This window comes from Metopolophium dirhodum, chromosome 2 (assembly GCF_019925205.1).
Source record: "Metopolophium dirhodum isolate CAU chromosome 2, ASM1992520v1, whole genome shotgun sequence".
NCBI classification, from domain to species: Eukaryota; Metazoa; Arthropoda; class Insecta; order Hemiptera; family Aphididae; genus Metopolophium; species Metopolophium dirhodum.
The window spans coordinates 12,647,466-12,670,702 of record NC_083561.1 but is presented as its reverse complement, the minus strand read 5'-3'; the positions used below and the strand labels follow the sequence as shown (position 1 = coordinate 12,670,702).

Sequence of the window (23,237 nt, the reverse complement as noted above, 5' to 3'; positions counted from 1 at the left end):
ACGAGTAGGTACAATTTTCACGACTTACTCAGGGGCCCCATTTGTGGGGTGAGGGGTTATCAATATATGTTGATTTATTAAGTCCACTTGTAACCAACTGTACAGCAGAGCGACACCCACTTGCCCACCTTTTTATAAATATATTTGAAAAAAAATGTATGGTATTTGCATATATTTTTTACTATAATATTATAATAGTAGTTTATATAGATAGTTTATTTATATACAAATGGATGTTTGTCTCTTAGGCCTTAGCTATATTATCATACTCAACAATTACTGAATCGTTAAGAAATAAAGAATATCAATAGATTCCTTGAGACTTGGAGGGTGTTTTTTGCTTATTTTTTCAAACCCTATGTAGGTAGCTAAAGGAAAGCTCGTACAATGTACATGAATTATTTTTGTATAGGGTTGCCACTTGCCATTGGTTACATGTTATTATTATAATTAGTATTTAGTAAAAATATGGCATATATATTTTTTACAGATATATTTATAAAAAAAAAACAAATCTTTAGCACGGGTAACACCGAGCGGGATAGCTATAAATAGTAATATATAAGTATATACGCGTTTGCAACCCTATACCTACATAAACAAAAAAATATTATTTTTTCATAAGCTGAAAAAAAATTCAAGTTTGAGCTACCTTATAGCTACATATAGATAGGGTTGAAAAAATAAGCTAGATAGTATAAACACCTTCCAAGTCTCAAAGAAAATCCAAAAATGTGTACTTCCGTACCCCCTATTCATCACAGCAAACCGTATTTCAATCTTTAAGGTCATCGGGCTGAGATATTTAATGGTAGGTACATAGTATTCAACTAGGAGGTAGTTATTTACTAGTAGATAACCGTGGAAAGAACATACGACTGTAAAATATTATGAATTAAGTATATAACATTCAGTGGTTGATTTAGGATTTGCCAATACAAGGGCCAAGGGCGGTAGATTAAAGATTAACACCAAACCAGTTAAAATGTAAATCTGGCAAGTAGCAGATGACTAAAGTAATCTATACTCTACAGTGTGGAGCTCGATCACTTTTAATTTTAATCAGTGCTCGAATTGAGGGGGGTGCGTAGGGGGCTCCCCTACTATTTTTAATTTTTTTTTTTCGTACCCCTAATATTTTTTGTATGGTCTGTGTTGAATAATTGCGCTCTTGGAACGTAGTTTTTAAATCGTTAGATTGAGCTCCTTTACTTTTTCCAATTCAAGCACTGATTTTAATTATAGCATTAGTTTTATTGTAGGTAGGTACTCATAATTTGTATCAATGTTATATGCTAATTATTAAATTAGGTATAGGTAATAGCCAATTATTAAGTAGGTATCTAAGTATTTTAAATAGTGCGGGCTCGGCAAATTTTTTTAATTTCTTTATCTCAAGATCGATGATCAGCTGCTGCGCAGCTTCTTTTTTATAGGTACCTATAAGGTATGTAAGAGTGTATGCTTAATAGGACTATAGGAGTCAGGTCGAGTCCGCCGTCCGGTTCATCTTTCAGTGTTGCAACCTTGTGGGAACTCCGAACGGTAGTGTCAGGACAATAATATACCAACTCGTGGTTCGCACAACCCCAACCCCAACATTTTTCCATGACAGTTATTGACAGATAAAACATAATATTTCGTTCCGTTTACATTCTTATCAACATATAACACGGTTACCATCCTGCGGTGTACGACCTTGGTGCTCGTCTGTGAAACGTAAACGTAATATTAATATATTATTCGTCGTTATATTGTACGTACGACGGCCTATGGTAGACAAGACAATATATATGTATCATGTATGAGTCTTGTTATTGTTTATTTGTTATGTAACGCACGCGCATGCGTTCCAACTACACTATTCCAACCTGTGGAATGTGGATATCTACGTTTTTTTGAATAGTCGTTTTTTTCGTATACAAATTTAATAATTCCGCTTGTTATGTTTATGGCGTTATTTTAAATTTAGGGACGACAGCGAGACCCAACAATCTATTATCGAATTTCGCGTTTTTATCCGACAAATATCTACTTATGTCTCTTGCAGGACACCAGAAGCAGTTGTTATTAACAACTGCAGTAGTCTTAGGAGTTTTACTTGGTGAGTCGTATATTGAATTTTGAAAATAGTTTAAATAGTTAACTTGGGACATTAAAGTATTAAATCACCAGATAACTAAAAATGTAATATCTTTATATTCTTACCTAGGTACAGTTAACTAACACATTATTTTTACACTTGTTACAACTTACAACTAAACCAAGAAAGTTGCCTTGACATCACAATTTAGTCTTAACATTAAAGTCTCTTGCACCTATGGCAAATGTTAATTTTATTGTAGGTTTAAATCTACTTGTTTTAATTCTTAACTTTGTGTTTAAAAGAAGGTTTAACACACTGATGAATACATGAATAGGACTGTGAATTATCTAGTATTATAGTAGAAAAGCATTATTTTTAGCATACTGTAAGATATAGGTTCCTAATAATAAGGTTTGAATTAGATACTATGTAATAAATATAAATTTGAGCTTTTTATTTATTAGGCATTTTTGGCCTGTAATCTGTGTAATCTAAAATATTTTCATAAATTACTCATGTTAAGAATTATATTTTTTTTGCGTCTTATGCCCAAATATTGTACATGTTCTGTACGCATATCCATACTTAATTAACTATTTAACTATATTATCTTTAATTTAAAATATTTTACACTTTATATAGATTTTTATTTTTTATTAATATGTATAACTACAATATATTTTATAGGAACTGCATTATTCAAGATTTTTAGTGCATTAAAATTATATCCCTACTGATGAAATACAGAAATATAGTTCCTTCTTGTTAATATAAATATTAACTAACCAAATCTTGTTCATGTTTGAATTTTATAAACTTCAATGTACTCCCATAACTAATTATATTTTTTTAGCGAAGAGTTCTGCTAACCATTGTTCAGTAAATTAATACCTATATTAAAGTTACAATACACCCGCTTTTTAATATTATTATAGTTTGTTCTTTACTAACAATTTATTGATGTTGAATAAATTTATATTCCAAATATCTCAATTATATTTTCTACAAAATATATCACTGCATATTTTGAATTAAATTTGTATAGTGAAAACAGCTACTAATTCTCTCTTGTGATCTATTAATGACTATTATAATACAGTGTTTTGGTTAAATTATTTATATATATGTTTACCAAGCATGAAACCTGATAATGTAATATTATTTTTTATTTGTCAACATACAAAGTTGTTGGTTACCTACTATAATATTATTATTGTACTTTGAATCTTTGAACAATTAATTCAATTATGTCTTATAATATAGTCTCAATTTGACCTTGGCCACAGTTTTAATTTAAAACTTACCTATGTGTATGCATATAGCATAATATCCCTTATCTAGTTTTATATATTGTACCTGTAATCTGGTACAGCGATTAGGTAGGTAGGTAGGTGGGTACAATTAGTGACAATTAATATATTTAACAAAGTACTTTATTATTTTTAGTGAACATTTGTTTTTAATATATAACACATTTTTATTTTTAGAAGTTTTATGTGTTCATATAGTTATTTAATCTAATCATATTTGTCATTAACTTGTTATTATAAAAAATTGCCGACACAGAAAGATATTATTGTTATGAACTATATTATGTGACAATTTAGAAGTACCTAAATAATAATATGTAAGTAGGTACAAAACAAAATCATTATTGTGATTATTGTATTAGTTAATTAAAATATATTCTGTGTTTCAACAATTAAGTATCTAGATATGTATTTATTCTTATTTTAATGATATAAACATTTTTTTTTACACCAATACCTATTAATAAGTTTGTATGAAGTAATCTACCTTAGTTCTAGTAAATTATTTATATTCTGTTAATTTAATGTTTTTCACCAATATAGCTACGCCATATGAAATAATAAAAAATGAAGTAATGAGACATGAGCTGTATTAGAGCACAATTAATAAACTTTATCGAAAAAAGTTCAATTTCATATTTTTTTTTCTAAATTGTATTTATTTATATGTGAGTGTAATTTTGTATTTTTTGATGTATCTATATTTTATAATTTCAAATAGTCAAACCAATGTTTTTTCTTTTTCCTGCAGTATTTTGATGTTCTACAACAAAATAATAAAAGCTATTTATTTCAATTTACATTTAGGTACATTTTAATATCGATTGCCAATATTATTTATTTTATTATACACAATTTATTATGAGTAATGTCGTAATGAAGAATCCAGTAGTTTATGTCATTTTAAATCTAAATCTTGGGATAGTAATAATATACCTACCTCAAATGATGTGAAGAAATTACAAATTACTAGATATTCTAGCATTTATTATGGAGGACAGAAACAGAATATAAATATAATGACGCTAATCTTAAGAGTTAGGAGGTGATGGTTAAAAATATACCTTATCTTGTTGCATGTTAAAGATGCAATAAAGATTTAAATATTAAATACAATTTTGTTTACAGGCCATTTGAGAGCTGGCCGCTCAGGCTCTGGCAGGGGGTCAAATTTGTCAATAGGGCCCAGATATAGTCAAACTTTATTGTTGCCAGGATCAATGTTGTTGTTGGGACGGGTTGGGTCACAAACAAAGGAGAATGTACAGGGCTGGCGTAATCATGAATCTAGTGGTAACCCATAAATCATAATAATACATAGAAGCTGATATTTGTTAAATTGTGTTATTAATGGAAAGTTATGTGTTAAGATCAAATGTTAGTCTTAATTTTTAATTTAATATTTTCATGAAAAATTAATACACGACAAAATATAGTGTTAATAAAGATAATAACTTATAGGTGTCAAAAAAAAATATTATATTGTTATAATATCTTATATATTAATTTATTTTTGATTAAATATATTTGCTTATATAACTGTCTTAACCCATGAGTGATGAATGAGATGTGTAGGTAGTATTAAATATTAGTTAACATTAAACAAATAATATAAATTAATTGTTAAGTAAATTTGTTTTCATTTTAATTGTATCAATACTCATTACTCCATGATGTTGCTTTCACAATATTTATAATACAAATATTTTCTGTTTTAATATCACAGTTGCATTTGTCAATGATGTCGACAGTCGAAGTCAATATAAAGACAAACCTGAGGAGTCAGAAAAATCTCAATTACCACCAGTGCACAAAGGTGAGTGTGCTTCTTTGCTACGACTGTCAGTCAAAAATCATCACAAACTTATTATAATTATAAATTATAAGGATAACATTATTGTCGATTTGCAGTCATTTTGTGTACCTACCTCTTGCTTGTGAAGTTTTTTCAATACTTAGGTATTTAATATTTATTTTTATTTATTTTTGTATATCAAACAGATATGAAATTGGTGCGCAAGAACTCTCTTCTCCATTCAGCATGGGTTATCATTGCAATAGTGTTAACGATTATATTCGGTGCCATAGCCGTTTACTATTGGGTACTGTTTTATCCGATTCTGTGCAAGAAAGAGCGCAAGTATGACGTCATGCAAATGTCTGCCAAACCGTAATGACCATGCATACAATTCAACAATCAAGAAATGAACATTAAAATCTCTAGGTGGTGGTGACTAACTGACTTTATTCTGAAAATAATGATCGTGATAGTATAAATGTTTAATGTAAAACAATTATTTGTGTACCTTTAAATGTTTCCTATTTTATTTTTTATAAGCATCTTTACTTTGTTTAAATTTATGACTGACTAAATTAATAAGATCTACAAACAGTGACTGCCTTTTAACAGTTCCTTAAATTATATTTATGGATTTTTTAATTTAATTTAATGGATTTCAATAATTTATACTTAACTGTTTACAGAACAATATTTTTGAAATTTGTATTTATTTCTAAGAGATTAATTAGTGCATATTTTTTTTATATACTCCATTTTATATGCCAAATTTAATGATAACTAAATAATTATTGTATTATTAGTTTAATTATGATGTATTAAGAGGACGTGATACCCACTTGTGTTGTCTCTGTCTTACAAGTGCGTAACATACCAAATTTTACGCTCAGCAGAACACATCTAGCTCCGTTAGTTTAAAAATTAGAGCGAATTGACCTCTTTTAAAATCTAAAGGTAAGATTATTATTTAGGCAACCTCATGGGCTTTTTAATATATTTTAATTTTAAAGCGAGTTATGAATATTTTAAAATTGTAAATTGTTTGTACATCTTAAAATACTCATAACTCGCTTTAAAATTAAAATATATTAAAAAGCCCATCATGTTGCCTAAATAATAATCTTACCTTTAGATTTTATAAGAGGTCAATTTGCTATGTTACACACTTCTAAGACGGATACAACACATGCAGGTATCACATCCTCTTAAATTTGGTGCAAAAAATAATCAACAATTTTATTATTTTTATAATATGTTTTTAAACACTATTACAGGTTTTTTTTTAATTACATTCTATTTTAATATTTAGGAGGTTTGTAAAAGTAAGAACTGAATAAAAAAAAATAATTTTATTTGTTACTTGTGTTTTTACTCTTTAATATTATACTTATAAAGTTATAAGTTATATTTCAATACAGTCATTGACCGCATTCAAAAGTTCAATGTAACAAACAACTGTCTTATTTTCTATTAGTATTAATATCAGTTAATTTATTTAATAATGTCTGAATTAAAGAGGAATTAGAATTAGAAAGTAGAAAGCCTAAAAATGATTAAGGAAAATCACTGATTTTTTTAAATGAGATAAAAATTAATATTAGTATTTTTAAGATGAAATTCCACTTATAATACTTACAATTTAAGTGAAGTGTATGTACAAAGAAATTATTATTAAATCACTAGTTAGTAGCTTAGTACCTATTTTATAATTTTTTCTTAATCCTAGAGTACCTACATATTTTTTTAGTATTATTTAGTGATTTATTATTATTTATTAATTTATACATACAAAAAATAGTCTAATAAGCATAATGGATGTTTCATTTAAAATTATGAATGGCGGCTTAAGGGAAGAACCAACCATTCAAAGCACTTCCGTGTGAATTTACAAATTAATTATGGTATTTGTTTTTAACCTAAAGGTCTCTGGGCCATTGTTGCTTGAGTCTTAGGAGGTGGGGGGGGGGGGGTGTTTTCCGGGGATGGAGATAGATAATATGTAATTTTAACATGGGGTCAGGTGTGATTTTGAAGATGATTTCTGAATTTATAGAGCAGTATATCTTGGCTGTTTCAGTGACGTGTGGAAGGTGGGTTTGAAATATAAGGAGGAACATTAGTTATGATTCTAAGAATTTTTGATTGAAACTTTTGTATTTTTAATGTACGAATATACCTATTCGATTTTCTAGCAGTGCCCTAAAGCTGTAAACCATACAATCAAATAGAATTAAGAATAAGATTGAATATGTTAATTTTTGTTTTGAGAACTTACCTAGGATGGGTTCTTAGAAGGTAGTGAGTCGTTTATTTAATTTTAATTTTGTTGTATGAATGTGTTTAGCTAGCCCATGTTAGACATTTGTCAAAAATTAGGCCGAGATATTTGGTTGTGTCGGAGTTTGGTATAGGTTTGTTTTTTATATGTACTGGACAACTGGAGAGGGTTTACTGTGACGGTGAGCAAATGTAGCGTGTACGTCACATTTGCTTTCATTCATTTAGATTTTAGACGCACCAATGCACCAGAGGGAGTACCGGTGTGATAACTTATTGAGGTGGCTTTGGAGAGAAATCAGGAACGGTGTGGGTGGAGTATATATTGGTATATAACTTTATCGTTGGCGCATTCGGATTTATGGGTTGATCTGCCGAGTGCAGAACAAAGATAGTTGGAGATGCAACTGCACCTTGGGGAAAGCTGGCTAAAATTAGAGAGATAGGTACTAGAGAGTTCTGTTCCTGACCTGACAGAGATGTGACATTCGTGATTCGCTTAGATAATCGATATGACTTAAAGAAAACATGATATTATGAAGGGAGTAGGAATGAATTTAATTTGAAAATAAGGCAGGGGTGCCAAACTTTGTCAAAGGCCTGTGCTACTTCAAGAAATAATTATTCTAATTGATTTAAAAACAATAATAACTATGTGTACATTATTTTATTCAATAAACTTAATATTTCTTGTAAACCAATACAGATGGGAATATACTTTTTTATTTGAAAACTCATCCAAGATTCCTTTATTATAGAGAGATAATATTATAACCTAACCGATGAGCGGATGCTTATTCATTTATAATTAATACAAGGCTCCTACTATATTGTTACAATGACATTTGAAAAATATTAAAAATCCTTAGTCACAGTTTGTATTTATAAGAATTTAAAGTTGAAATATTGACAAATCACAAAAATTAGCATATTATTTTGAGTTGAGAATTCATAAAAATTTTTCTTTTTAAATCTAAGATTTGAAAATGTAATACAAGATTCCTCATTAGTTTGTCTACCTTTATCCAAACAAAAAATGTCTACAAGCAAATCGATTTAAATTTTTATGAACGTTTGAAATTCATATTTTTACAATATTGTATATTCACTCGATTTCCCATGTAGCGATTTCGTTATTTTATTGTTATTCAAAAACAAATAACTGTAGATACATGAAAATTTTACTGAATGTTTATATTAACATTTTCTATACACCATGAAATTTTGAAAATATTTTGACTCAATTTACTGTTTACGGACACAGTCAGTTTTCAATTTTTTTAGTTTTTTTTTCCATATATATCAATAAAATTTTATTTGTTGGGCAAAAAAGCGTGAACATTTAATGCAAGTCTCCTAATATATTGTTACAATAGCAGTTGGCAAATATTTAAAATACATAGGCACAATTTATTTTTATAAACAGTTAAAGTTCAAATTTAAAATTTAATAATTATTTTGGAGTTAAAAATTTATAAAACGTTTAACTTTTATAGCTAAGTATTTCAAATTTAAAACAAGGTTCCACATAAATAGGTATATATATAAATTACTTTATTCACAATAATATCATCAAATATACTTAGTAATATCATAGGCTAACTGACCGTTTTTCTTATACAATGATATATCATTGAATTCAAATTTAACACCTTCCATTACAGAGACCCACTTGTAACCTACTGTACAGCAGAGCGTCATCCTGCACTTACCCACTTTTTTAATTTTTCTACTTTAGAGCATAAACATCAGCTCCGTACTAATAACTATAATTCCTTATACTAGAAATAGGTACTAATAAATAATAATCAAGTATTTATTACACTTGTTAAAGTAAAAGTATTAAAATTTTATTTTTTTAATATTTACTCTAATTTAGGTTTGAAATTGTTTAACTATAATACAATTATAAGTAAAAGTAAGTAAGATAAGTATACTTTTTTAAGAAATACATCTTAGCATTCTTAGCACTCATACAATTTCATTACTTTTTATAGAATAAATGAATATATACAAATATTTGAATAAAGAAATTAAATACAATTTTACTGCAAGCACAGAACAATATTGACCAAATAGTTCCCAATCAAGATTTTTGTTAATAAATATAGGGTTATGCTTAGTTGCAAAAAAAAATTTGAATAATTTAATGACTATATTGACTATTATTCTGTGCTGTTTGATTTAATGATAAATGTTTAGTGGTTAAATATGCAACCCAGCATTAAAGCCAAGTAGATAAACATTAAAAAATACAAATATAGATCATACATGTTCAGAGATAAATAGGTGTGACCTGAACACCGTAGAACAAACACTGGTTGTTGGAGAGGTTTCTTCTTAACATGAATATTTTGTTGATTTTATACTGTTGCATGCAGATTTATTTGAAAACATTTTTACTCATTATATATGTAACAATAATCTTCTATTTTCTTTCGAAAATATAACATTTTAAAAAGGTTTGATAATAAAAAAATAATATTTTAAATAAATGCCTTTATTCATTTTTATTAAGGATTTGATTTTTCAAATTACAACATTACAAATCCACATTATTATAAATTTCTAATAGCATCATCAAATTTGATTTTATACAAAGTATCAACTTGGCCAATTAACTAAACACAATTTACTGAAAAATTTATTGCAGATTTCTGATCTACAAACAAATACATTTCATTCTAAATAATGTATTATAAGTGTGCGCCATGAATAATTCAATTTAATAATTATTATTACTTACTTTGGAGGATTATAGAGTACAATAAGTTACCATATAGAAATTATTACTATTATTAATTATAATAAATACCATCAAACAGTTTAATCAACTACGGATTACAATGGATCTTTAAAAATAATAATAATAAATATTAAATAAAAAAACATTCTTCAAAAATTGAACTCTGATATTATCTTAAAAAAGAATAGTACACATAAATAGGTGGAAATCTAGGTATTATTTAGATTATTTTTAACAACTAGTTAATTAATAAGTTACAAATTATAAGTGTATTTTCTTCAAATTAATATTAATTTTCTGATTATAATACGTTAGTTTATTGAAGTTTAAATCAGAAGGTTGACTGTTAAGTGTTACAATTAAACATTTTATTAGCAAAACTTGTTCAGTCTTAAAAAATATAAAATATAAAAAAAAAGAGAGACCGGAGATGTGTTTATAATTCTTCTTTAGGAAGATCGTCTAAGTCAACATCAGATAAATCAATATCATCGGCAGTTGGTAATTCACCATCTTTACCGTCCCAGGGTTCGGTTGCTTGAATTTCTGGTAATGCAGCGCCTTTGACTGGGGCAGTTGTACCACGACCGTAAGACAAATCTCTGTTAAAGAATGGAAACATATTTAATCAGTATAAAATTTAAATCAATTTATAAGAAAAAAAAAATAGATAACTATTGTATACCTTAAAAATTCCTTAATTCCATCTTCTGAAAACGACCCTCTTAAAATTGAATACTTCATTTTTTTAACATTCAGCACAGCCAAAGCGGGATATCCAAAACCGCCGATTTCTAGAGTTGATTCCAATTCTGGTTGCTTGCCTGCTTCGGCCCACAACCATCTAAATAGTTTTTTAGAATCATATTTAACAATAAACTACAAACTATTGTAAGGAAAAAAAATACAGTAGGAATAAGAACAAGAAACAAGAATCTGGTAAAATTGAAGATATTTGATGTATGGAAAATATATGAAGTAGAAAAAATTATATATTGAAACATAATTTACCCCCAAAGTTTTTGTTTGAATTTATCTCCTAATGAGCGTAATGTATTCAGGTACTCATTACGACAGCTGGCCTGGCAATCTAAAATGTGGGGTAGTACAGAGACCACACATAGAGCATGCTCTGAGCACCCAGCTTTGAATGTATCTTCATTTACAATCTATTTAATATATAATATAAATTAAGCAATCATAGTTTATTGATTAATTCTATTTTCTAAAACCTTACCTCAATAATGTCTGGTGGTGGTACATTCTCTTGATGTTTCTGCATTGCCCAGCTAACAATGTCTGAAGATGTTCTTCCTCCAGTATATTCCTCAGCTCCACTTGAACTGGATGTACCAGATGGGAAGAATTTAATTGTGGGATATCCACGAATATTGAATTCTTGAGCTTTTGAAGAGTGCACAGTAGCATCTAATGCTCCGAGTTTAACCTTAAAAGCATAAATAACCATAAAGACTCAATTTTAAAATGTTATAGGGACACAATGTTTGCATTACTTTTCCTTTGAGTTCTGAAGCAGCTGCTGCCCAATGAGGAGCTAAGTTTTTACAATGTCCACACCATGGGGCAAAGAATTCAACCAACCAAATATCATCAGAATTCAATACAAGCTTATCGAAATTTGAATCAGTCAGTTCAACAACGTCGTCACCAGATGATGATTTTTTAGACGATTTAGATGATCCATAAGGTACACCTTGGAGGTTAGCGCTAATGGCGTTCTTTATGGCTTTGGTGACTTCATCAGTAATTCCGACGGCCGTTCGATCTCCAGTGAAATCTTGAGGTTTGTTTTTATCAACAAATATTTTTACAGTAGGAAAACCTTGAACCCCATAACGGCCTGCGAAAGACGGATACTTATCGGCATCTATGGCAGCCACTTTGACGATACCCTGAAAAAAAAAATAACGGAGCATACGCATAAGGACCTGGCCAGCACCTGGAACGCGTAACACTGTCGTGAGTACTATACCTTAAGGGCTTTGGCGGCTTTCGAGTATTCGGGTACAAGTCGCTGGCAGTGTCCGCACCACGGGGCATAGAACTCGACCACCCATATCTCGACGCCTTGGAGCACCTGATTGAAATTGTCGTCGGTGAGTTCAATGACGTCCGAATTGGACGGATATATGGCCACCGCGGAATTGGCAAGGGCCGCCAACAAAACGTCTGAAAAAAACCACAAAAACAAATAACAACGAGCCGCATTCGACGCGATCGGCAGTTTGCGAACGAGCGTCCGAATGTCGGTTGCGGGCACTACTTACAGCACAGCGGGTTCATATCAGTCGGCGTTTTATTCTTACAACGGAAAATCGAAAATCGGAGGAAATCGAGAACAAAGGAATAATATTTTAGACGTGCGCAGCGGGAGTCAGGGGACGATTGAGCCGGAGTGCCGCTCGATCGGAAGACGACGACAGGACGTACTATGGCTAGAGTGTGGGCGATAAAGAAATCGTGACGCGATCGTGTCTGCCGCCGGCTGGCTGTTCGGTGCGTGGAGCGTCCTTTGTCGACGTGCGCGCGTCCGATTAGGTTACGTGATTCGTGTTTGCGTCTCCGCCGTTTACGCAGAACTTATCGGAAGAGACAAAATAACGACGGCGGCGACAACCTAAATCTCTCGGCTCTCGCAGTCTCGCGTTATCGACACGGACGTGTTATCATCGGCAGCCGCTCGTGGTCCGCTCTCATTGGTCGATGCGCTCGCGCCGCCGCTAACGCCACTGCACCATCACAAGCCGATGAGATTGTAAAAAACGTTAATATTAAGCCATAGATTTCGTAGTAATCGGTTACTGAGTAAAGTTCATCAACCGATAAAACCGCGTTTGAGCCACAGAGTTGTAAATCTATTTGCTTAATGTTTGAGCATTTTGCCCGGTCTCCGCTAAAAGATAACAACAACGTCCAGATGGTCGTATACTTGTATCACAGAATAAATATGGTATTCCTGGCGAATCCGAATTGAGTGTGCCGTGCACGGTAATAGGAAAAAAGCAAATAAATGAAAAGCAAACGACACATTTTTGTGTTTTTCTTAAACATTTAATAACTCGAGATTTAAATATTAAATACCATACAAAACAATATTTTACGTGATCAGTGAAATGCGTAAAATATACGTGGTTATTTTGTAGCTTTACATTATATAAATGATATGATAAATTTATATTTTATATTGACGAAATATTGATGCTATAAGCATTTAATTGTATATTTTTAATTTTATTCTTACTTATCATACATTTTTTACAGTTTAACCAACAATAAACGTGACTTATAAATTATAATGATATAATGTTTCTATTTCGAATTATCTGGTAATATTTTTTTAAAATTAATTATTTTTTACAAAATAGAATATATTATTTTAAGTCTGTGGTGTTCAGAAAAAATTAACTATAGGTACTGCGTATTGCTTTTGGTTTTTTCTTGTACGCGTATATACCTACGCCTATATGCCTTTTTTTCCTTTTGCTCTTTTTTTCAGTTGCCTTTTTTTCCTAGATTCACCGTGCACTGTGCAGCGTTACAGCAGATAAAGATTATAAATCATAACAACAACATTGACAATAACAACCGCATTGCAACATTACATACGACTATACATAAACGTCGAGTCGTTAGATTTAATTTTGGTTCGGCCGCGGCATATAAGTATTAACGGATACCTAACTGAAATATCACGGGATTTTACTTTATAAACTTTATTATCATATCATATCATTCTTATCTATCTTGATGAAAAATTGTGTCGACAACATTGTAGTACAGCGTTTCTCAACCTGTGGTACGCGGAGAGCTCATAGATGGTACGATAAGAAAATCTCCCATTATTAAAAAAAATGGAATGAATCATTATTCACATTAAATATTATATGGTTTACTTGATATTAATAAAAGAAATATAGGTATATAATAATTGTGCATATTTCATTTTCTTTTTATGTATTACCTAAATGCTTAAGTTATGTCATAATAAATTGAGGGGTGGAAATCCAAAACGTATACTATTGCCAAAATTGACAACATCGAGGTAGGTATCGATTTTTATGGAAAAAATATCGATACATCGATTGGTGTCGTCAGAATAGATCAAAACGTACTATTTCCTGGTCAAATTTGCGATTCAAAATGACTGGGTAATCCAAACCTTTTCCATACATAAAAATTATATTTAGAAAATCAAAACGTACTTTTTCCAGTTTTACGCCAAAACATACTATTACCCATGTTAAATGAATAGGAACAAATCATTAACTATTTAAAAAAAAACTATTTTCAAAACGTACTTTTTTTATGCTATGCCAAAACGTACTTTTGCCCGTGTTGTACGTATACCTAACCTACATTGGCAAGTAAAAATGTTTTTCCAAAACGTACTAACATTTAATTTTAAAAATTGTAATTAAGTTTTAAATTAAATTAAAAATATAACTCAATAGTATATTTAACACATTTGAGTAGTTTTAAATATAAATAATATATTATTAAATAATTTTAAAAAAAACGTTTTTTCCAAAAAGATTTGTCTGATTATAAATGGTTTGTTTTTATTGGAAATGTTAAGATACAAAAAATCGCTTCTCCTGAATACTATTTTGGCAATAGTACGTTTTGGTTTCCACCCCTCAATTGTGTAGTTCCAAATAAAATAAAATTCCGTATATGATACATGTAATATTAGGTATGCATGTTTGATAAACATAAAAAAAGTTATTTGATCAAGTGGTACATGGAAATGTTTAAACTGTGTAGGTGGTACGCGATTATAAAAAGGTTTGGCAACCACTGATTGCTGATATAGTACATTAGTACTTACCTACGAGGCTACGAATATATTATTGCATAACTTTATATTAAAAAAAAGCGACAATACACGATAGAAGCATATGACAAAAAATTAGAAAATATTCATTGTCTATGATCCAATGTCTAGCTTCAAGAGCTCGTAAAAATTAATTTGACTTTCAGGTAAACTTTTTTTTTGTTAATTGTAGGAATACTTAAAGATAATCTTATATTCAATTTTCAAAATTTAGATATAAATAAAATATTACTTATGAATTTCCAACTCAAAATAATTTGCCAATTTTCGTGATTCTGATGAATTTTGTCAAAATATCAACTCCAGCCGCTCATAAAAACTGATCGTGGATTACGCTTATCTTTCTTTTACAATTTCTATACTAACATCAACTTATCAGGAACGTTGTATTATATTTTCAAGTTTTTTGATAGATCGAAATTTTTTTAATTTACAATAGTTAAAAAAAACTGATGAGACTCGATATTTTCTTATGCTTATAAATAGCTCAAAAAGAGTAGCAATACTTCGAAAATGTTATGGTGCATATAAATTGCTAATATACAAACACACAGTGACCATTACATCTATATTCTATTATTTTCTTTAGAGTTAAACTAAAACCAACAATTTTTTTCAAATACTGCAGGCTCTGCGTAAAAATCTCAGGTTTTCCTTATTTTTTTTTGATTGTTTCTCCTGACGCTTTTGAAAAGTAGGTATTAGGATTTTTTATTTTTGTCCACCAAAGTACCAACTAGATTTACTTTCCTACAAAAAAAAGATGCTTCTGAAGAAAATTGAAGCATTGGCACTGTTCCAAAAGGTGATGATAGACACAAATTAAAAAAAAAAAACATCATTGTAAGATTAATAAATTCATTGCTCCGCTCAGAATCAAAAACATGTCATTGACTAGAAATCATTATAACAATATAGTAATAATGGCTAGAATACTAGATATTATTCTTACTTCTAAAATTGGCAATAGGTCAATCCACTCTAAAATTATACAGAGTTAAATTAATTATTCAGAATGTACTATTTTTTTATTATTATTATTATTATTATTATTAATTAACCCACGGTAACATAGGCCATTGGGTGAGTATTTTTTATGTTGATTTATTTTAGTGTGGAGGAGGGTATGGAAGGTTGAACAGGTGTATATTTGGCGATGATTTGTCACTAAACCCTGGATGGTCAGTGGTCAACCATCCGGGTATAGGCGCAACTAGACCAATATTTTTAGGGGTGCACAAATTATAATATTTAGTATCTTTTGTTAGCCACAAACACAATATAAACAAACTCATACAAACAAGTTATTCATATTTAATATTATACAATAAATAATAGATAAGCTGGCTCAATAGTATGATGCCTAGTTATTCATTTTCTTATTAATGTTATTGGCGTTTTAATTTTGTTTAAAATACATTTGCATAATAATATTATAATACATCAGTTTTTACCTTCGTTAATAATATTTATATCCTTCCGATTACTACCTATTCTAATTTTTATTTTCTAAAAGTTTTCCTATATTTTTTTTTCATCTTTTTAAGTTTCTTTTCGTTTGTAAAGTATAAGTTCTTTTTATTTTCAATATAAAATAATTACACTGTTTGGATTCATAGACGCAATAGCGTAACTGGATAAAAATCTAGGGGGGGCAAAAAAATTAACCTCCCGTTCGGCCGTTCCTGTAGTCATAATCGCGATTTCAAGATATTGACGTGTTCACATTGTTCACAAATAATTGATAATAATAGTCACGAATAATACGATTATTGTAATAACAGTAACACTGACAATACCTACGTCAACATAATATTATTCAACAAGAGAAACCTAAAATAAATATAAACTTTTATAAAGTAATTTGAGGAAAAAAATATTATGATATTGTGTTAACAGTTTTGTTAAGAATACTTTTGAAATGTGGATTATTTGGAGGGGCAAAATAATACTTTTACCCCCCCCCCCCCCCAAACATTTCCGGGGGTGCAAGTGCCTCCCCCCCCCGAAATTACGCCACTGCATAGACGCACCACGCGTCACCTACAAAGTTTCAACACCGTCAAGCTTTATAAAAAATGTATTGAGTGCAGGTGACAATAAGGAATTATTTTGATATAAGTCTTGGTCGGCGCATATAAGTAAGCTAAGCTATAGATGCATACACCAAGTAAGATGATTTTATGTATTTTGTAAAATGTATCTATTTAATATTGTCGTCCCCTCACCAAACACATCACCCACTACGCCGGCCGGCGTCACACACACAAAATAAACACTTTGTTCCAGAAACGTAAAAACATGTTCAGAATGAGTTTCACGGCATTTAAAACAGGTTGAATAAAGATGTTCAATGGGAAAAGTGAGTGGTAAGAATAACTTAGAAATAGGACTTTGGTAATCTCTGAATAATAATAAATAAAATATAATTTATTTAAATATTATAATACAAATATGATAATTATTATAATATAATAATAATAAAATATGGCTATAGTTATACTATTAGGACAGTATTGAATTTTAAATGAGAATCAGGGGATATCATCTTATTAATTTAAAACTATATAGTATTTTTACTCTTGGACTTATAACATGATATGTGATAAATACTATAATCCCTCGGCACCAGCAGCCTAGCTCGTCTTTCCAGTGGCTTATACGAGTTATACACACTAAAATTTAACCTTATAGTAAGCCGAAAATGTGCGAATGCCGTACTGCGACAAAATTTAAAATTTGAAATTAAAATCTATATTCAACGATAAATTCGATATGTGTTTGTTTTATTTAAAATATGTTTTATTGATGTATAAATAACGAAAAATATTATACGACAGAGAAGTGCAGTTTTCGCTTCACCGATCTATGTAAATTACAATATTATTGCGCAGTCGACCGGCGTTCGCGTGTTCTCGCTTGCGATGTGGATTAGGCCTGCATGGGGACACCAGTACACCGCAATGAGGAAAAGCGCTACGTGTAATACCTCATGCTTTTAAACAACATAGGTGATGGATGTGATATGATGTCGTTTAACAAGCATAGGTGGTGTGGAAACTTACGTCACGCAGCAGTCATCCTGTACATCAACTCACAATACACTTCAATGACAAACTATGAACAAAGAGACAATGGCATTCATAGGCAGTCTTCCTGCCAAAGATAATGATAAAAAAAATGTCATTATCCTGGGTTCAAAGTTATTTCGCTAACTGATAACATAATAATATTATGACCGCATTGTTACACAAATGTGTAATAACTACGTATCTGTGACCTGTTCTGCTGTACAACACATTGAATTAGCTTAAGATTGTTTCATAGTATTATGTTATAGGTGGGGACATAATAGAGAATTTAAAGTTCAAGTTCATTTAACTTTTATAGCTAAGGATTGAAAATTTAAAACGCGACTCCACGTAAATAGGTTATACATACATTTCTGCTTAGTGCTTGGCAAATAGTTGAGCAGCCTTGCCAACGTGATTTTGGCTTGTACGCTAAAAAATATTTGTAATTTTCGCGAGTTATTAAAGGTTTTCCACGGGAACTTTCTATAAATATCACATTTTCAGACATATTAAAAATGAAAACATAAGAGAAATACAACGAAATAACGCGACTGTCACTAGTCGACGTATACAGTTGGCTACTAAAAATATAGTGAAATAGCTCAGATCGATTGATCGAACATTTGTGTGTATTTTTAACACAAGTCTGTATATAACCATAAGAACTATCATAATGATCGGTGATAACTTCACCAGTAGGTACACAACGTATATTGTACATGTATAACCGTACGTACGTATCTTAATTAGACTTAATCAAACCAGTCGGCCAGTTTCTGTTATCGACTTGTACTTTATAATACGGTACACAGCACTACAACACTGGTACTAGCTAAATATTGTAATACTTATGATTTTAGTCCAAATGAAAGTTTGGAGGAAAATGGAATCCAAAATTTGTTTTTTAGAAGGAAAACGGTATAGGAAAATGGACCCACCCGAGACGGCAGAGATGAGCGTGTGTGCATTCACCAGATCGGCAGGTGTCATCGTAGATCGGCAGACTCGGACCCACGGGACAAAATACGGCACGCTATATGGCTCTAAGCACGCACACTTAAACTATACGGTTCTACATAAAGATAGTATTCTCAAAACAGGTCGCCCATGTCTGGTCGTCACAAGTCCATTAATTATACATTTTTGTTGCTTGTCAAATAATATAATAAATTATGATATGAATAATTTATTGTTCCTATTAAACAATAGATTGCCTACCTATATGATAATAATATATCGAAATGAAAATATATCGTATGAACGCATTTACGTATAGTACCTATCGTGTAAACAACATCGTATGGTTTCTGCTTAAGTCAAACGTATCTAGTAGACACATTTGCACATGGCACATTCACACGTAATAATGGTATGAATTTATGTAAGCGCGAAGAGGTCACACATAATATTATAATATTATTGCATTGTATACAGCCGGTATCGGCGACCCTCGCACTGCTGTTTTCGGTGGCTCGGTGACGTAGTGTTTTTAATTTCATTGTTTCCGGGACAATTAATATAATATACGGACTGATAGACGTTTTCTAGGCTTAAAAAAAAAAAAACACATCAGTGTTATAAATATTTTTCTCATTGTACATAATATTATATAATATATTGTTGAGTTATACAACACACACACAAAGCCCGTTTTAATAACTCTATACATATGGACATATACAATGTATACATATAATAATAATTTATAATAATAATAATAATAATAATATAATAATGATAATAATAATATGTCGTACAAAAAAAAAAAAAAATAATAATAATAAGTATAAAATAATGTCGGGGGTGAAATTGTCGTTTACAATCTGTACAAAAACGAAAGAATCGAGCGGGTAGAACGACAAAAAAAAATGTACATAATAATAATAATAATAATAATTATAATAAAAACAACATGTTTTACTAAATAGTATTTATATTTATATATATTATATATAGTATAAATAATAATAATGACAATTTATTTATACAAAATTTATTATATTAATTATTATTTAAAAGTAGTATAGACACATATTATTGTGGCCAATTTTACGGGGATATTACAGAATATAACATTTTTATAATATCGATCAAATACAGGGGTTTGTTTTTTTTTTTTTTTTTGATATCAGCTAATTGTTTAATAATTTTTCATTTTCACACAGGATGATAAAAATATATTATATTATTAGTTAGTAGACACTATATTATATAGGTACCATATCATTTTTATTTTTTACATTAATAATATAAGGGAATTATAGGAGGGGTTTGCGCGGGGTGGGCTGCTATAATTTAATTTTGATTGTTTACATTATTTTAATGATAATTATAATATTTTAGTTTTGCAAGACAAACCAAACCCATTAGAAAATACTAAAAAGTATCGAAAATTATAAGAACAAAAATAAATGAAAACTGGCAAAAAGTTGTAAGTCGACGTAATATCATAGTATAATATTGTATATGGACGGAACACAGTGAAACAGCAGTAACTATCAATTATTATTATTCATATTATATTCGGTTGTTAAACGGATCTATAGATTATTTTATCATTACATTTAATAGAATTATTATTATTATTATTATTATATTTAAGTCATTTCTCCTGTTCGTTGTTCCGTTTAGGTTCGAAAACATTTTGTAGTACATTTTTTTTTCGCGCTTAAACGAAACTATATTTGAGATATATAGACACAGGCTGAGGTAGTGTTATTTATTAGTATCATAATAACGTATTAGATCATCAGTTAAGAGCATTCCAAAACTGTCAAATAGACATAAAGTACATTATGCCAGTTTTGAACGGGAAAAAATTACGACTCGTGGGGCAGTGATTATACATAACAATAGAATAAATTAAGACAATGTATAATATAATCGAAAAATTGGGGGAGGGGGATTCAATACATTTCTAAAAAGTAACCTATACACATTTTTTTATCCTCATCGACGTTCGATTAACGGGAGTCAAAAAGCTGGTAAATGGTAATAATTATCAATATTTATTTTGTTTTTTTTTTTTTTTTTTATCACAGTTAATTTTTGGCAGACGCTTTGCCCGGTCTGCCGTTAAAAATATTCATACAATAATATTAAACATTTTTTTTTTTTTTTTTATATTATTGATATAGATAAATAATCTTATTGCAATTTTCAACGTCCTTTGCTAAACAAATTTCTGTATTACGTATCAGTAATCGTTCAAGTTTACTCGAAATTCGAGTAGCCTGCCAATATTATAAGAGCTAATTTACATTTGTACACATATTTTACAATACAATAATATATTATATACGGGACGATCGTAAAAATACAATAATTTATAAAAACTAAAAAAACAGTCTGGTTGTACAGAAGACAACAATAATATGTACACAATAACGTCTTAATCTTCTTATTTTATTTTATCATCTTTCTTTCTTTTTTTTATACATAAATTTACACGAAATAGTAAACACTAAACACACACAAAAAAAAAAAATAAAAAATAAAAAATATACGTAAGTAGGTAGGGTGATTGAAAACAAATTTACAATATGAATAATTGTACACGATAACATCGTATCCTTTAACTCTTGCACAATTCGATGAAAGAGTACGACGACTCGGTCGAAAAAAAGGAAATCATATGCACGCATATTGCTTACGTTATAATATAATAGGTATATTAATTACGAAATCGACCAATCATTTCACAATATATAAGGAGGATTAGCCAGTAAACACACGCATGTTGTATACGGTTTTGAAAAAATTGTTCTTTATAATGCTACAATGGCCGGTATATTAAATTACTGGACGAGTTTGATGGCATCGTTGATGCTGGGACAGGGGATGTTGTTGGGGGGGGGGGTTGAACAAATAGTTCAAACGTTTTCGTAATTAGGATGACGAGGGTAGAGGAAGTATACAAATACCTATAGTTAATATACACACGCGATAGGTATATTGCTGGATATAGTGAGTCATTGAGAAAAAAAATATACAATATAATGTATTAACATGTTAAACGCGTAGGTACTTACAGAAATAACGTATAATAGTTATATAGTAATAATTAATAATTAATAATGATAATATTATACAGGTACAGTCTAGATCATATCGAAAAAAAAAAAATATATATTATTATTAAGTCTCGACGTGCCGTCGTCATCGTCATGGTAGCTATAGTACCGCGTGTCATCGTTCGTTCGGATATACATTTGATATAATAATATATACATTGATGCAATAATATCATATTATAGGAACCAAAGGTCGCCACAGCCGATATCTCTACGACGATGCACCGACGTGTCCGGTGGTTTTTTGCTCTATCACACGAGAAAGCCCTCGGACAGGTTGGCCGAGAACTGCGCCCGCATGGCCTGGATGCTGTTCATGATCTTCTTCTGGTGGCCGACCAGCGTGATGCCCAGCGCCGTCAGGTCAGCTACAGTCAGTCGGGCTACCGCTTTCGGGCTCACGATGCCCGCCTGTTCGAAGTTGTCCAGGTACCTGGCCATCTTTATCGAGCACAGCCACTCGTTCACCGAACCGAATTGGGTCATGTCCGGCGCGTCCGAGCTCAGTGGGTTTACGGACCTGCGGGACAACACCGACAACATTGTAATATATTGTTATTATAATTATGATAAAAATTATATTAATAAGTGAAGTCATAGTATAGACACGATAATATAGTACATTACACGCCGCACACGTGCACGATATACCCGGGTACACGAGTGTACCTATACTGCAGCAGTGGCGAAAATAGAAAAAAGTCACCTGGTGGGCGGGAGGCACGGCATTAGATGGTATCTTTAACTGTGGTGGAACGCTATATTGAGCTACTCGATCGCTGTACCGATTCAATATAATAGGCGTATATGTTTATTTTAAGTAAAATATCCTTATACTGACTTTTTTTTTTATAGTATAGGAGGGTTAGGTTAGGTTAGTATTAGGCCTTTATAGGCTAGGGTCATCCCCCTATTCACGCCACTGCGTAAATCAACGTATGCGGCAGAAAGATTATTTACTATCGTTTCTATACATTGACATGACGATTGTAATGTACGATAAAGTGGCGTGGCGAAG

The 23,237-nt window shown here is 30.5% G+C and overlaps 3 protein-coding genes across 11 annotated transcripts in view; 1 reads left to right on the top strand and 2 right to left on the bottom strand.

Moving 5' to 3' along the window:
- Positions 1–1,666: 1,666 nt before the first annotated feature.
- Positions 1,667–6,546, top strand: LOC132939419 (uncharacterized). Its single transcript, XM_061006574.1, has 4 exons — positions 1,667–2,104; positions 4,525–4,689; positions 5,123–5,212; positions 5,398–6,546. Exons 1-4 carry the CDS (start codon positions 2,038–2,040, stop codon positions 5,568–5,570), a joined length of 495 nt encoding a protein of 164 aa, XP_060862557.1. The 5' UTR covers positions 1,667–2,037; the 3' UTR covers positions 5,571–6,546.
- A 3,409-nt stretch (positions 6,547–9,955) lies between these two features.
- On the bottom strand, positions 9,956–12,890 carry LOC132939235 (protein disulfide-isomerase A6 homolog). The gene is made up of 7 exons (XM_061006309.1): positions 12,506–12,890; positions 12,211–12,407; positions 11,732–12,130; positions 11,455–11,664; positions 11,229–11,386; positions 10,903–11,061; positions 9,956–10,819 (listed from the first exon to the last, which is right to left on the bottom strand). The coding sequence occupies exons 1-7, from the start codon at positions 12,519–12,521 to the stop codon at positions 10,654–10,656; spliced, it is 1,305 nt and encodes a 434-aa protein (XP_060862292.1). The 5' UTR covers positions 12,522–12,890; the 3' UTR covers positions 9,956–10,653.
- Positions 12,891–21,137: 8,247 nt separating this feature from the next.
- LOC132937857 (ephrin type-B receptor 1-B) overlaps positions 21,138–23,237 on the bottom strand; it is a 133,678-nt gene continuing 131,578 nt past the window's right edge. For 8 of the 9 annotated variants that reach the window (XM_061004433.1, XM_061004431.1, XM_061004432.1 and 5 more), the window contains one exon: positions 21,138–22,739. In XM_061004433.1, coding sequence (XP_060860416.1) covers positions 22,472–22,739 — 268 coding nt within the window. In that variant the 3' untranslated portion in view covers positions 21,138–22,471. The remainder of the gene's footprint in view (positions 22,740–23,237) is intronic. The other variant, XM_061004439.1, reaches the window with a different exon arrangement.